This window comes from Antedon mediterranea, chromosome 4, assembly GCF_964355755.1.
Source record: "Antedon mediterranea chromosome 4, ecAntMedi1.1, whole genome shotgun sequence".
Lineage (NCBI taxonomy): Eukaryota > Metazoa > Echinodermata > Crinoidea > Comatulida > Antedonidae > Antedon > Antedon mediterranea.
The window spans coordinates 24,717,290-24,730,722 of record NC_092673.1 but is presented as its reverse complement, the minus strand read 5'-3'; the positions used below and the strand labels follow the sequence as shown (position 1 = coordinate 24,730,722).

The window sequence follows — 13,433 nt, the reverse complement described above, 5'->3', positions numbered from 1 at the left end:
AGTTCTGCTCGATTTTAGCTTTTAAATAACCGTTTAAATCAGTGGGTGGTTGTCAACGGAAATTGTTAGCAGTACCCAAAATGCAGTGGGCACTGGCGGTAAATTCAAACGCCTCCTGAGCCCCTGGGTTTAGCAAGTGAGCGCTCATATAGTCGTTATGACACTGCTACAATTTATTAAGATAAATATTAATATATAGAAAAAGAATTTACCCAATGTAATTCAATGGATGACTTTGATGTATAACTATATCACATATTGGACATTTTACATTTTCTTCTAGGTACTTGACAAGACAGCTCTTGCAAACTGAAAGTAAAACAAAAGAGAACAACAATTATTATTAATTAATTATGGCAAATATTTTATTTTCACGAAAGGCCGTTAAACATACTGTAGTGACATCAGAAGTCATGCATTGATAAAAAGGTTTGAATTTGGAACATTGGCATTGGGAGTGGCTGATAAGGGGGTAAAATTAATTTCCAGTATTCTTAATTTAGTAAAAACTAAAAGATAATTTACTAACAACCGACAACTGGTATGTAAAAGTGGTGGATCCAGGGGTGGGGTAGTAATTTTTCGCTAGATGAGGGTCTGAGGAGGTTTAATTCTTATTTTCTATTCATTTTTTGTAAAGCCCAAAATATAAACATTATTGCCTTCCAGTTTTAGTTCATGGGTTGCGTCTCTTTGACAGGTGCATAGGATAATAACAAACGATTATCATTTCCCGGAGCAATCATCAATTTGCGATAACATAATGGGAAGAGAACACAAATACATCTTAAATCAGTAATAAAACCTATGATATCCATTTGTTTAATTTATGTAACTCCAATCATCTATCTAGACATGCTAGGTTTATTTAAATATTGTGATATCATGTAAGCTATTTCTTAAGCTGCTATTAATATTATTCAAATTAGTTGCAATCAGACATGTACTCCTAAATTGAAACCAGATACGTGTTTGAATGGAATTACAGTCAATTATATGATGGGACATATCTGGACAATAACGGAATTATTTTAATCACACTTTTAACAATAAAAAAAAATCTATTTTTAATTTTAACTTTATTAATAGCACTGTATAAATAAATATTTTTGAATTATCAATGGGCATTATAATAAAATTAAAATATCTCCAGTTTCATGTATGCATTACATTTATGCTTAAAGTGTCTTTCTTTATTTTTAACTATCCTACAGTACTATCAGGCCATAAATTCTCTTTTCTTATTTTAAATATTTTACTGGTAGTCAACAGATTAACATAACCCTTCTTTTCTGCGAAAAACTGACTGGATAAATACGGGCACATTATTGAGAGGTTTTACAGACATATCATCATTGTAGGTTAACTTACAAACATATACAGGGTTAGTTTATAAAGTGGTTCTAGAAGTAAACTTCAATGAGCAGATTGATTTCTAAGCAAGATCAAATCAAGTTTATCCCTTTCTCTGACATGAAAATAAATGTCTTATGAAGGAGTATATTGACATAATTCATCATTATTTTTATGGAGGATTGAATAATACAACTATTACTCAGCAGTACATATCACAATACTGTATGTATATAGTACTAAACCAACATCCATTTTACATGATATTGACTGTAAAGTCAAGTTTGGACAATGGGATTATGTCTAAGTGAATTTGACTTGTAAGGGTACATTTATAGAGCTTGTTCTGAGGACGTATAAATAATATACCGTAACAGATTTTTCTTTTGAGCACAAAAGGCTGCGAAATTGTGTAATTCAAGTACACAGGGATAACAACATTTTATTGAGTACAGTATGTCAATAAAAAAAAGCTAGTTTACTAAAAATTAAAAGCCAAAAGACAACAAAGAGTTTTCATTACTGCATAATCACCTACTGTACAGTACAGTACAGGGCTATTGTACTGTACATACAGTGATAAATGAATAAACACTTACATGTGTGTAAACACTCAGTGATTGTGGTGGCATCAATAAGATATCCATCACATAAACGACAAGTAATTTGATCATTTATTTCCCGAAGAAGAACAACCTGCTGTCCGAGCTGAAAAGAACAATAAGAGCAATTAATATATTTGGTAGAACATTTTTACAAACAGTTAGGGAAAAACACAATAATTATTGAATATGTTTTTTTAATACTTACTTGGATAAACTAATCATACCATTATCCGTATTATTTTAGAGAATAGAATACCTATAATCGTAATGTATCGGTCTTATCAAGAATAAATTAATAAATGAGCATGAGGTTTCATTAACTATGGAATATGAATGTCTGTAGAATCTGAAATGTGCACAGTAGTTAGACTAGATTAATGTATACACTGTACACACAACATAACATTTATAAAAATACTTTGTTGTAATGTGTCGATTAGCAATACAGTACCTTTTAGTCATTGGAATAAATTGCCTATTTATTAAAACCTTCTAGTTACAGTATTAAGAAGCAGTTTGCTTTTTTTCATGCCGATATTCTCCTGCAAAGGCTTGTTTACAAGAAAATTGAGACAGAAAATATAAGCCTTAAAATTTAAAAACAATGCAAAATGCACTAGATCTAAATCTTTCATATTTTTATTTATTACATTGACAAAGAGCCAAATGTACTTATCAAAATATCAAAGTATGGCTTACTTTACTGTAATAAAGGCATATTAAATATAACCATTACATTTAAGTACAACAACCTCTTCTTTATATTCTCTCGAATTCACAAATCATTATTTTCGTTTCCAAATAACATAGTGAAATGGTTTAAAGACATTCTAAAGAATACAAATTAACTACATACATTGTTAAATTCAACTTTCTTTCAAATTATCTTGCTTTTGTTGGGTTATGAGTGAAATATAAAAGGTGACATTTCTCTACCTCATAATCAAATCAGGGAGTTGTTATTCCCACTCCCTGGATAAAGGGTGTGGTCAATGGAATAAAGGGTCCTAAATGAAGATAGACAGCAGAGGCTATTGTTGGTACTGTATGGCCATGATACAGTATGCTATGCTAGACATTATCAAATGGACTGAATGAAATTTATTCTCAGATAACAAATGTTTTATCAATTTAAAATATCATATATAAGTTCACAGTATAGTATGATTCATTGCAAATTCATTGCACACTGTTCTGTTTTTCCTTGATTACTTTGTAATGTTTTCCAATTACAGAAGGTCAAAACACTCAACACAAGGTTAATTAGTTTGTATTGTAAGCCACTAAAAATGGGTTGTAAAATCATGGTTAATTAATCAAGAAAACAACACATACTGCAAATTATATCATCAAAATACTGTTTAATGAATAATTAATAGCAATGTGATAAATAAGGCAATGAAGGTTAATACAGGTAGGTAAATGGCAGTGTGTTGTCGGTCATGAGAAAAATCTTGACAAATTTCTGGAATAGGATTTGACCCAAAGATTGGTAATACTATGAAATAATTATTTATTTTTTTTAAAGATTGGAGATACCAAGAATGAAATGGTAAGTTTTTACCTTATACAGGTACTTCATAATCGCTTGAATTTTTACAGTATGACTTTGACTATATACAGGGGACAGTAGGACTATTAAAATTTAGTCAAAACAGAGAAGAGTGAATCACTCTTCCCTGCACAAACCAACAATGGTTGGTAGTCTATGAGTGTCACTTGGAAAAACAAACGTATACCGGTAGGCATTTTCTTCTCTGAGGGGAAGAGAATTTAGATTCTTTTATTTTTCCCCTCCATAATTATCCCCGTCAGAAAGGTGATAGGTTATGTGGTCAATCGCACATGTTTGTGTGTGTTTCTTATAAAAAGTTATTGCCCGATATTCACAAGATTTTAAAAGATGGTTTCATGGTTTCATACAGTACAGTAGCTGTATGAGAACATGATTAAATGTTCATATGCCTACAGAAGGCTAAGGTTTGCGCTCTGTGAGTGCCCTTCTACTGTAGTTTAATATAGTTATTTGTAAAACCATTTGAGTACGTACTGTACACTAATTGATGCAAAGGTTCTGTAACTTGTAAGATTGAATAACTGAAAATAAATACAGTTTATAGCATTATGTTTCCAAATGCTCACATTATAATGTTAAAAAAAACACATTTCACATTGCATGCATTAATATTTTTAATAGTAATATAGTACAATACAAAACACAATACTATGTACAGAATTCAGTAGCCTATGGAATATAAAATAAACTTATAACAGTCAACTAATCATGTCACTCTTGAAACTAATCAATACTGACAATTCTTCATTGACTTATCAAAAACATTATATGTCATAAATCATAATAGAGAGAAATGAAAAATGTCAAAAGAAAGTATTAGTTTTTCTGAAGCTTGACTGGCAAACAATATAGTCACATTCACAATGAGTCTTTCAGTATTTTTATTAGTCCTGTAAAACAGTGTCACATATATCATACAGTATGTGATCACTGTATATTTAAAAGGTGCCACGTATGATATATATGTGACACTGTATTACAGAATGTTGCTTAAAACTGGACATACAGTATTAAAATGCCATACAGTACAATACAGTATGTGTACATTACAGGTGCTACAGTAACTGGAGAATTAAAGGCAATTTTTTTAGTTGCAAACAATCACACAAACACTTCCTTTGTCAATTGAATCACATCCTAATATCCTCACATACTTGTTAATGTTACTGAAATAATAACAAATAGACGTCAGTTTCAAAGGCATTAAGCATTTTCTAAGTAAAATTCAATTAACCAATAAATCCTGAAAGTATACACAGATACGATCTTAACAGTTATTTTTAGCCAATACTCAGTCAGAATTGCTATTGTTATACTATTGGTTCCATTTGAATATTTGTGGATGGTATTTAAAATAGTTTAGTTTTTAAAAAACAATAAACAACTCCTTTGTGCTTACAGTAGGGCCTATATTTATTACAGTATGTTTATGTTTTGTTACCTTAAAAAGTGTGTAATGAAATGCTGATATGAACTTCCTACCTTTTACAATGTAATTACTATATACACTGGGTACCCATTTGGTTGCACATTTACGTTATACTATTTAATGTTATTTTGAACAAATTAGCTACAGTACAGGGAGGTGAAAAAATGAATTTATTTCATGATCTATAATGTTGAGTCTCTTTTATAGATCAGTACTAATTAATAATGCTAAAATAATACTACCCCAAGCTAAATTTATTCACAGTGAAATATGCAAAAGAATTAAAAATTAGGTTTGATCATTAACTTTCAATCAATTATGTCTAGGAAATCAATAATATCTTTTCCTATTCAGTTCATTGATGAAACTACACAAACCTAATGCGGCTGATTGACATATAAAACATGCGTATTTCGCAAAAAGTAAAATCATCTATTCAAAGCTAAATTTATGAAAATATTTTTTCCTTGAATGAAGTTTATTCCACAAGATAAAAAAGATGGTTTTTACTTTTTTTAAGCGCTTTTTAACTACAGTATCTTTACTTAAAGCTCAGGTACAGGCATGAATTTTAAATATAATATTTGGTTAATTGTACATAAATCAAATATTTGTAACAGAAATCAAGACGAAAAAACATGAATTTCCCTTAATATGGTCAAATACAAAATTTGGAAAAATTCTTCCATAAAAACCAGGAAGACTTTTTTTCAGTAGTTAGGTAGTTAACCTAATGTAATAACATGTCTGGTGACTCCCCAGACGGTGAAAAAAGTTGGTGGATATACTGTATGGTGGATAATTTTTGCTATAGCATGAAAATGAAAATCTGAAGTTGAATAAAAATATCAGAAATGTAATATTCAAGTTATATTACCTATATTTAGTCATCTGATAACATTTTTTACCACACCGTTTATTTTTCATAGCTTTTTAAAATGCCTCTCTATTTACAAAATTTGTGTATAAAAGAATAGAGATTTTACTGTGTTATTTGAACTATCCCCCCACTGATAAGAAAGTGCTTATTTTTAACAAGCTCGTGTAACACAAATAAAATCCCAACAATTATGAAACATAGGGGAAACTATAGATCGATAATTATTGGAATTTATGATCAATAGACATTTTTTGCCCGCACCTGGCCTTTAAAAGCAAATGAATAAAATGTCTACCCTACTGTACTTTTTAGGGTACAATACAGTAGGTCTTGGGTTGTTGAAGTTAGGCAGAATGCCTTTAAATTAATTTAAAAATAAGAATATAAGCCACAGTACATTCCAAGTTTATTATTTATTTTTAATGAGAATAAAAGACCATTTAGGTACAAATGATTAAATGAAGCCTCTAGCTTTGGCCTAGACAAGAAAATAGCAGAGACCAAGTAAAAGTACTACTGTAATACTAAAACTCTAACAAAACAGATTTCTGCTCGCAAAACAAGAAACAATAACGCTTGAATAAAAGATTATTTCCACCAGTCAGTGGGAGAGAGAGAAAGAGAGCAAGTCAGTTGCCGCAAGTTCATTCTTAATTAAAATGGCTACAGGCAAAACTCAAATAGATATGGCACATAATGGTAATGTTTTAATCAATCTTTCTGCTACTTAGGTGTATTTTCTTAATTTTCGACAAAATACTTTATCACTTTTGGTTTAGCTAAAGGTAGAGACAGTTGTTAGCTGATGTAATTAACCATGTTAACATAACAGACAGTGCAAAATAATTAGATAATAAAGTACTGAGTCTTAAAATATAACATAAAATGAATATATGTAAATTCCACACTGGTACTTCTGTTTGTAAATAAAACATGGGTACTGTATGTTCAGGCATACGTTGGTAAGCTGTCGCATTACAACTTTACTGAAACTATTCACAAAATGGTAAAGCTGCCCCATATACTGTACTGCCTGGAGCTTCAAGGGTTCAAACAAATCTATCTTTTGATGTGTCCCTTTGAAACTAAAGACTTAGTGAAATTGATGAAACCCACCCCTGTCTCCCACAGATCTTTAAATACTGTAGTAGCATAATCAGTAAGGCTTTAGTTTCTCTAGGAGTAATTCTTCCGAAAATAAATGATGATGGTGGTATGTTAGGACGATCCCAAATGAAGGTGGAATTGCGGACTAGTCTCATTATGGTACAGTACAGGGTGTTCTAGGAACTTTTTATTTTTTGTATCTAAGTCTTCCCTCTGGAGAGACCGGGCTATTGTCGGTTTATCCAGGTAAGCTAGGCACGAAGTAGACTAAATAAATTAGCAACTTATTCTGAAAATGAACCTATACTATATATATACTATATATTGAGAAAAAAACTAATGTGTATGTTTTTAATAAAGATGTTAAATATCAATTAACAGAAATATTTGTGGTTTACCTTTTTAACCAAAACAGTGCTTTATTTGACCACCATGCATCTGTTAAATGCAATTGATTTCTATTGTGTTTTTTCACATTGTTTGTAATTCTTAAGTGGTGTGTGCATACTACCTTGTTAAAAGGAAAGGGCAAGCATTGTCTACAGTAGCTAAGCCTGCAACAAGCAATGATTATCAGTTACTGAGATTCGATAGTCATTAATTGTAATGAAAAAAATGGTGCTGGGATTTGTATCGTAACTAAAGTAAATTTCCTATCTATGCCCTTCTGTTCCAAGTCCTCCTATTACTACACTTACTAGTACCGGAAGTCTCCTTCCCCCCAGGTGTAAAACTGAACGATACCAAAGGTCTGCCATACCTACGATTGTTAAGTTTATTAATGCTAACTGATATGGGTTGATTTCCACGATTATTTCTCACTTTCTCGATGCCGTTTCCACTTTTTATATAATAATTTTAATAATGTATTATACTTATAATAATCTTAAATAATAATAATAATAATGACGTACTTAATTTTATGAACGAATAATATTGTATTTTGTGTTTTATAATATAGTTTTTTTTCTATACTGTTTATAATTGTGCCTCTTTTTTTTACTTTAAATTATATATGTATATTGATTGTAAACAAACGTTATCAGGCAATGGCTGCTGTTTTGTATGTGTTTTTAAACCTAAATAAATAAATAAAAAATAAATTAAGTACATGATGAATTAAGATTTTTAAGGAAGTTTTATCAAGCTAATTTTAAATTAATCTAAATTCTACAGTAGAAAACTCCTATTTAGGGGACAATAGAATGTCCATTAATAGTGGTTGACCGTATTGTTTAAACACAGTGTATAACCTTATTTGTTTAAAACGCACATACTGTAAGTGTCTCTAATAGGAGGTATCCACTTAATAGGGATATAAAGAAGGAGATACTGTTTAAAAAAAATGAAATATAATCTACTGTATATAATTAACAGTGTGGCACATCTGTAAAGCTCAACCAAAGATCTAGATAGCAATCATAATAGTATTTTTGCAGGATGGAGAAAAGAGGAACCTAAACCCCGAGGGGAAATATGCTTTAAATAACTGTATTTTAAATCTTTATCAAATATCAATATTAGTTTCCTATTGTCATTGGGCATAGGAAAAGCTTTGCAAATTTTTATCACTAAAATTCAGTGAATTTTTAAAATATGCTTTAAATACAGTGTAACTGTATTCAATCTTTATCAAATATCAATATTGATTGTCATTGGGCATACAGTACAGTAGGAGAAGCTTGGCAATGTTTTATCGCCAAAAAATTCAGTGAATTTTGAAAATATGCTTTAAATAACTGTATTAAATCTTTATCAAATATCAATATTGGTTTCATGTTGTCATTTGTTTGGCATGTAGGAAAAGCTTTGCAAAGTTTTAGTTTTACATTAACAGTGAATTTTGAAATGCATGGGTACGAGTGTATCAATAAATATCATATTGCATGACCTACTGTAAAGTACTTCAGACACCAAATCTGGTATAATATTAACAAATATAAATGTAAAGTTATTAACAATGCATTGTTTTTAAAATCATAACAAAGACATTGAAGTGCAGTCAGTATCAATTGATTATTGTACTACAAAACATAATTATCTTTTATTATATATATTATTTTGACAATGCCAAACTGTTATTCTGAATTTACAATAATTAACACTACTGTATAAACATTTTATTTAAATTCATAATTTATTAAAATTAAGGCCGAATAAATTAAAACAATTTGTTTCCTGTACATTCATTTTTGTTAACTTACCGGATTTTAAAATGTGTTTTTAATTAGCTATTTTTATTAATATTTCTTTTTTTAAATATCAAATAGTGACATGTATAAAAAGTTAAGTGACATCACTCACTTGACACGGGAAGATACCTGAGTGACTAATTATTGATTTTAAATAACATATTTTTGTACAGTACTATACAGTACAAGAACAAAAGAAGGGTTTCTACATTAAATTTTTTTTATTTATTTGTGGTATGCCAGTAACACCACTAACTCATTCTTTCCTCTATGGTGCAATAAATAATAAGTCTCTAACTAATAAGTCTGTTTTGTTTTAATATATGATTATGGATAAAGGGGTTGCACATTGAATTGTGTACCATAAAAGGTTGTAAATTACACTAAGTAAATCAATAACAATTAAACTGTACACACAGTACAGTAGGTTGGAACACAAATGAATAGTAGTACTGTATACATTGTTGTCAAATAACTTGTGTATTACATTTTTATATCTAATATTAAAATAGAGTAGTAGTAAATAGAGTACAGTAGTAGTTTGAAACTCAAGAAATTCATTTATGAGCTTGTGAAAAGCAAGTACAACTAATATAATCAAATTGTAATGAATAATTGAACCAGACAGGATGAGAAATCTTGAAGTGAAAATGGTGCTATACTCCACAGCTGAAAATAGGTCACAAGTTGAAAAACATAGAAATTCATGCTATATTAAGACAATTTTTATGAGGAATTTTAATGGAATTTTTAACATTGACCCTACAGTAGAAAAATAGCTTTATACATTGCATATTATTTGCTTTATATTGTTTGCATCAACTTTCTGTTTAAAATACTAATTACTATAAATCACAGACAGTTTTTAGGATGACATATGAAGACATGCAAAGTTGTGATGCAAATAGTTTACGTACAATACTGTAACTAACAATTTTGTTGCAAAAATAAAATCGAATTATTAAATTCATTCAATAAAAATGTATTTGAAGAATTGTATACAGTAATATATAACATAATTAGTATACAGATAAGGGCTCCCTACATAATGTTACAGTAATCAAATGATTATCATATACTGTAGATTTCAACATCAAATCAAATGAGAGTGTAACTCCTCCTTTGGGACACCATAAAATGAACAACAATAAACTAAGGCCAATCCCTATTCAAGGAAAGCCCCTTATTAAGGGGACATTTTGTTGGGTCCTGAATGTGTCCCCTTAATAGAAGTTCTTCTGTAACTTAAAAAAAACTAATTACTACCTTGGAATGATACAATTGAAGATTTATTTTTTGGATTAAATTCAATTGTGCCAGCTACCATGATTGAAATCAGGTAATAAGGGTGCATGCAATCTTTCATTTTAATTGTTTAAAACTAATGTAACAAGATGTTCTGTCTTATTATGGTACTAAGCACAGTGTGTGGTTGATTATTATACCAGGGAAACAACTCCCTGATTATACTAATCAATGGATTGGTGACTGATTACCACTAAACTAACTGCCAACTGTAAAAATTAATTAGCCATTCAATAGCCTACTGGAAACCCTTATTAACTACAGTACTCACTGTACACAAAGTGAAATTTAATGTAGAGTAAGCCTAATCTTTGATTATTACTTTACTTTGTAATTTATGTTTAAAAATGGAAATTGAATAACAAAGTAGAGAATTTAGCAATCCTCATTATTAATAAAAACAGTAACTTTGTAATTTTATTATAAGCGAAAGCCTATTTTGGGAAGAGTATAGCTCTTTTTATTGACTTTTTAGAGAGACCCGCTTCCCATCTCACCCAGTGCTCTGGCTGCTGTCAGCTTTTTTGAGTGGAGTCAGTTTTTTTCACATTTCCTTGCGGGAAAAGTGGCAGAGATAGTATGGAATACAGTATATTGTTTTGGGATACATTTTTAGGTTAAATGCATTAATATTTCTTTTAACTGTGTATCAATGTTATTCCCTCTGTACTTGTATCATTTAAGTTATTGTAAATGTTCCTAAATAAATGTTGAATGAATGTACGGCGAATATAATAGAAATTTACCATGATTAAAACATGGAGTATTAAAAGTAGTCTAGAAAGGCTCGCATGTCTACCTTCCTATCCTATACTAGTAATTAATAGCACAAAAAACATACATAATATTAATAATTAAATTTAATTAACTTGTTAAACAACTACTCTTGAAACATCATACAAAACATTACAAACAGTACTGTACTCTCAAGCGGTAGCCAAAACTAGTATTGACTGAGCACTGTTGGTACTGTTTATGTGTAGTTTACGACGAGTTCCAGGGACAAAACCGCACCAGGAGTGTGAAGGAGAGGCCACGTCTGCCTTACATACAACAAACCCTCAGCGTTAAAAATGCCATGTAGTCTTGTGTTTAATCGCCAGTTTCTAACATTTCTGCGTAACTAATTTATCTGAATTTACGTACACATATAAAATATATTTCAATAATTACCTTCATTTGGTCATCATGCAGATTTTGCGGCAGATGACGGTATAAATTCATGGTTTTCGCAAGGGAAATCCCATGTAGGCCTAAACCCACGAACCTCCGGTAAATCCACACCGCGAAAGCTTTCTTCTCTGTGTGTAGTCTCTGCTGCTGCTGTATGCATTGCGGAAAACGCGCGAGACGGCGGCGGGCTGGCCCTTTAAAAATTATTCTGTCAATCATGTGGTTTGAGGTGGGACTTGCATGTGTGTTGATTTCCGCAAACTAGAATGGGTTGATATTTTTATGTCAAAGAGGTGATTGGCAGACGTCTGTGTGCTGCTGCTATTTTTAATCTCATCTTGATTTTTTGATTGAATTTATATTACTATTTGATTGAATTTATATTACTATTATTATTACATTGGAGGAAATGCTATTATACTACTCGGATTTAGTAAATGTTTTATTTAATAAATTGCTTATATTGATAACTACGAGACCACTCCCTCAGCCTAAACAAATTACCCATATGATATGACACAAAAAAAAGAAGTTTAATTTTAATTTGAAAATGCCTATACCTTTAGACCTACTGAAAATTAATAGAGAAAAGAATTTTGTTAAGAAAAACTGAATCTTATCGTTTCTTTCTTAAAATATTTAAACAAAAGCCATACAGTTTTTCACATGTATGCTTTTGTTTGCAGAATACGTTAGCTATGTCAAACAGTTAGACTAGAGTACAAACAAGTATAATTTAAGGCAAGTTAAGATTTAAAATGTGTGATTGACAGTCCGATGGCAGGCCTATAATTTAATAAATGATCGTTTAGGCAGCCAATACAATTATATATAGTAAAACAAATGAAATTTAATCATTTGTACGTTTTTTTTATATTTTAAAAAGCCAATTAATCAATCGTCCCATTTTGTAAAACATTTATATGAATCTTTCTGTTATTAAATATCGGAATGAAAGTTTTGTCTGTATGCCGCGATGATAAGTACAGAATTAAAATTTCAAGATTTAAAATTCGGGTGACTAGGTTGAAAGAAAACCATAAAAGGCCGAAGACTTTATTATTATCTAGTGTGTGTGTGTGTGTGAAAGAAGAACGATCTGGTAGATTTTACAGAGGGCGCTACATAGGAATTAGGTTTTGCGATACCGAGGCGAAATTAGTGAAGCATACCATCTCGACCAATCACGTACAGGAACCGCCCAAAAGATTACAGTCAAGCGATATGGTTCTTAAAATTCGCATCAGCTACAACGGAACTAGCAGCTCGCCGTGATCGTATAGTGGTTAGTACATTGCGTTGTGGCCGCAATAACCCAGGTTCGAATCCTGGTCACGGCATTGATCAAACAATGTCACGGCATAGTTCCAAACTTTTTTTTTATTTTCTAATTTGTTTAACTGTTTTATTTTGATTTTTTATATACAATTATAAATTAATTTATGTTATATTTAAAAAATAGACACAATTAAATACGTAGCCGTACTGTTTTTATTAGTGTCGATCTAGAAAATAATTTGGAATTCATATTTGAGTTTATGTAGCCATAGGCCTATAATATAGGTAAGGTGAAGTTTGAGAGAAGTAATTTTTTGTTAGATTAGAAGATTTTTTTTGTTGCTAATAATAAATATTAATAATAATTTTGATTTCGCTTAAATTTTTGCGTTAACTACTATTATGTAAAATTAGAATAGCGTAATCAGCAAAACAATTGTAAAATTAAGCATTTTTTCATGGGAAAATATATTATTTCTCTTTGAATTATTCTATATAAAATTAAAAAAGGCCGTAAATCTGTATTTTTTATTTA

At 30.3% G+C, this 13,433-nt stretch overlaps 1 protein-coding gene and 1 non-coding gene across 3 annotated transcripts in view; one reads left to right on the top strand and one right to left on the bottom strand.

Moving 5' to 3' along the window:
- Positions 1-11,747, bottom strand: part of LOC140047005 (polycomb group RING finger protein 3-like) — a 34,379-nt gene extending 22,632 nt beyond the window's left edge. For both annotated transcript variants that reach the window (XM_072091803.1, XM_072091804.1), the window contains exons 1-3: positions 11,621-11,747; positions 1,953-2,061; positions 213-309 (exon numbers count right to left, since the gene is read on the bottom strand). In XM_072091803.1, coding sequence (XP_071947904.1) covers positions 213-309; positions 1,953-2,061; positions 11,621-11,671 — 257 coding nt within the window. In that variant the 5' untranslated portion in view covers positions 11,672-11,747. The remainder of the gene's footprint in view (positions 1-212; positions 310-1,952; positions 2,062-11,620) is intronic.
- A 1,141-nt stretch (positions 11,748-12,888) lies between these two features.
- Trnah-gug (transfer RNA histidin (anticodon GUG)) lies at positions 12,889-12,960 on the top strand. Its single transcript has one exon. It is a non-coding gene; the product is annotated as a tRNA-His (tRNA).
- Positions 12,961-13,433: the final 473 nt, after the last annotated feature.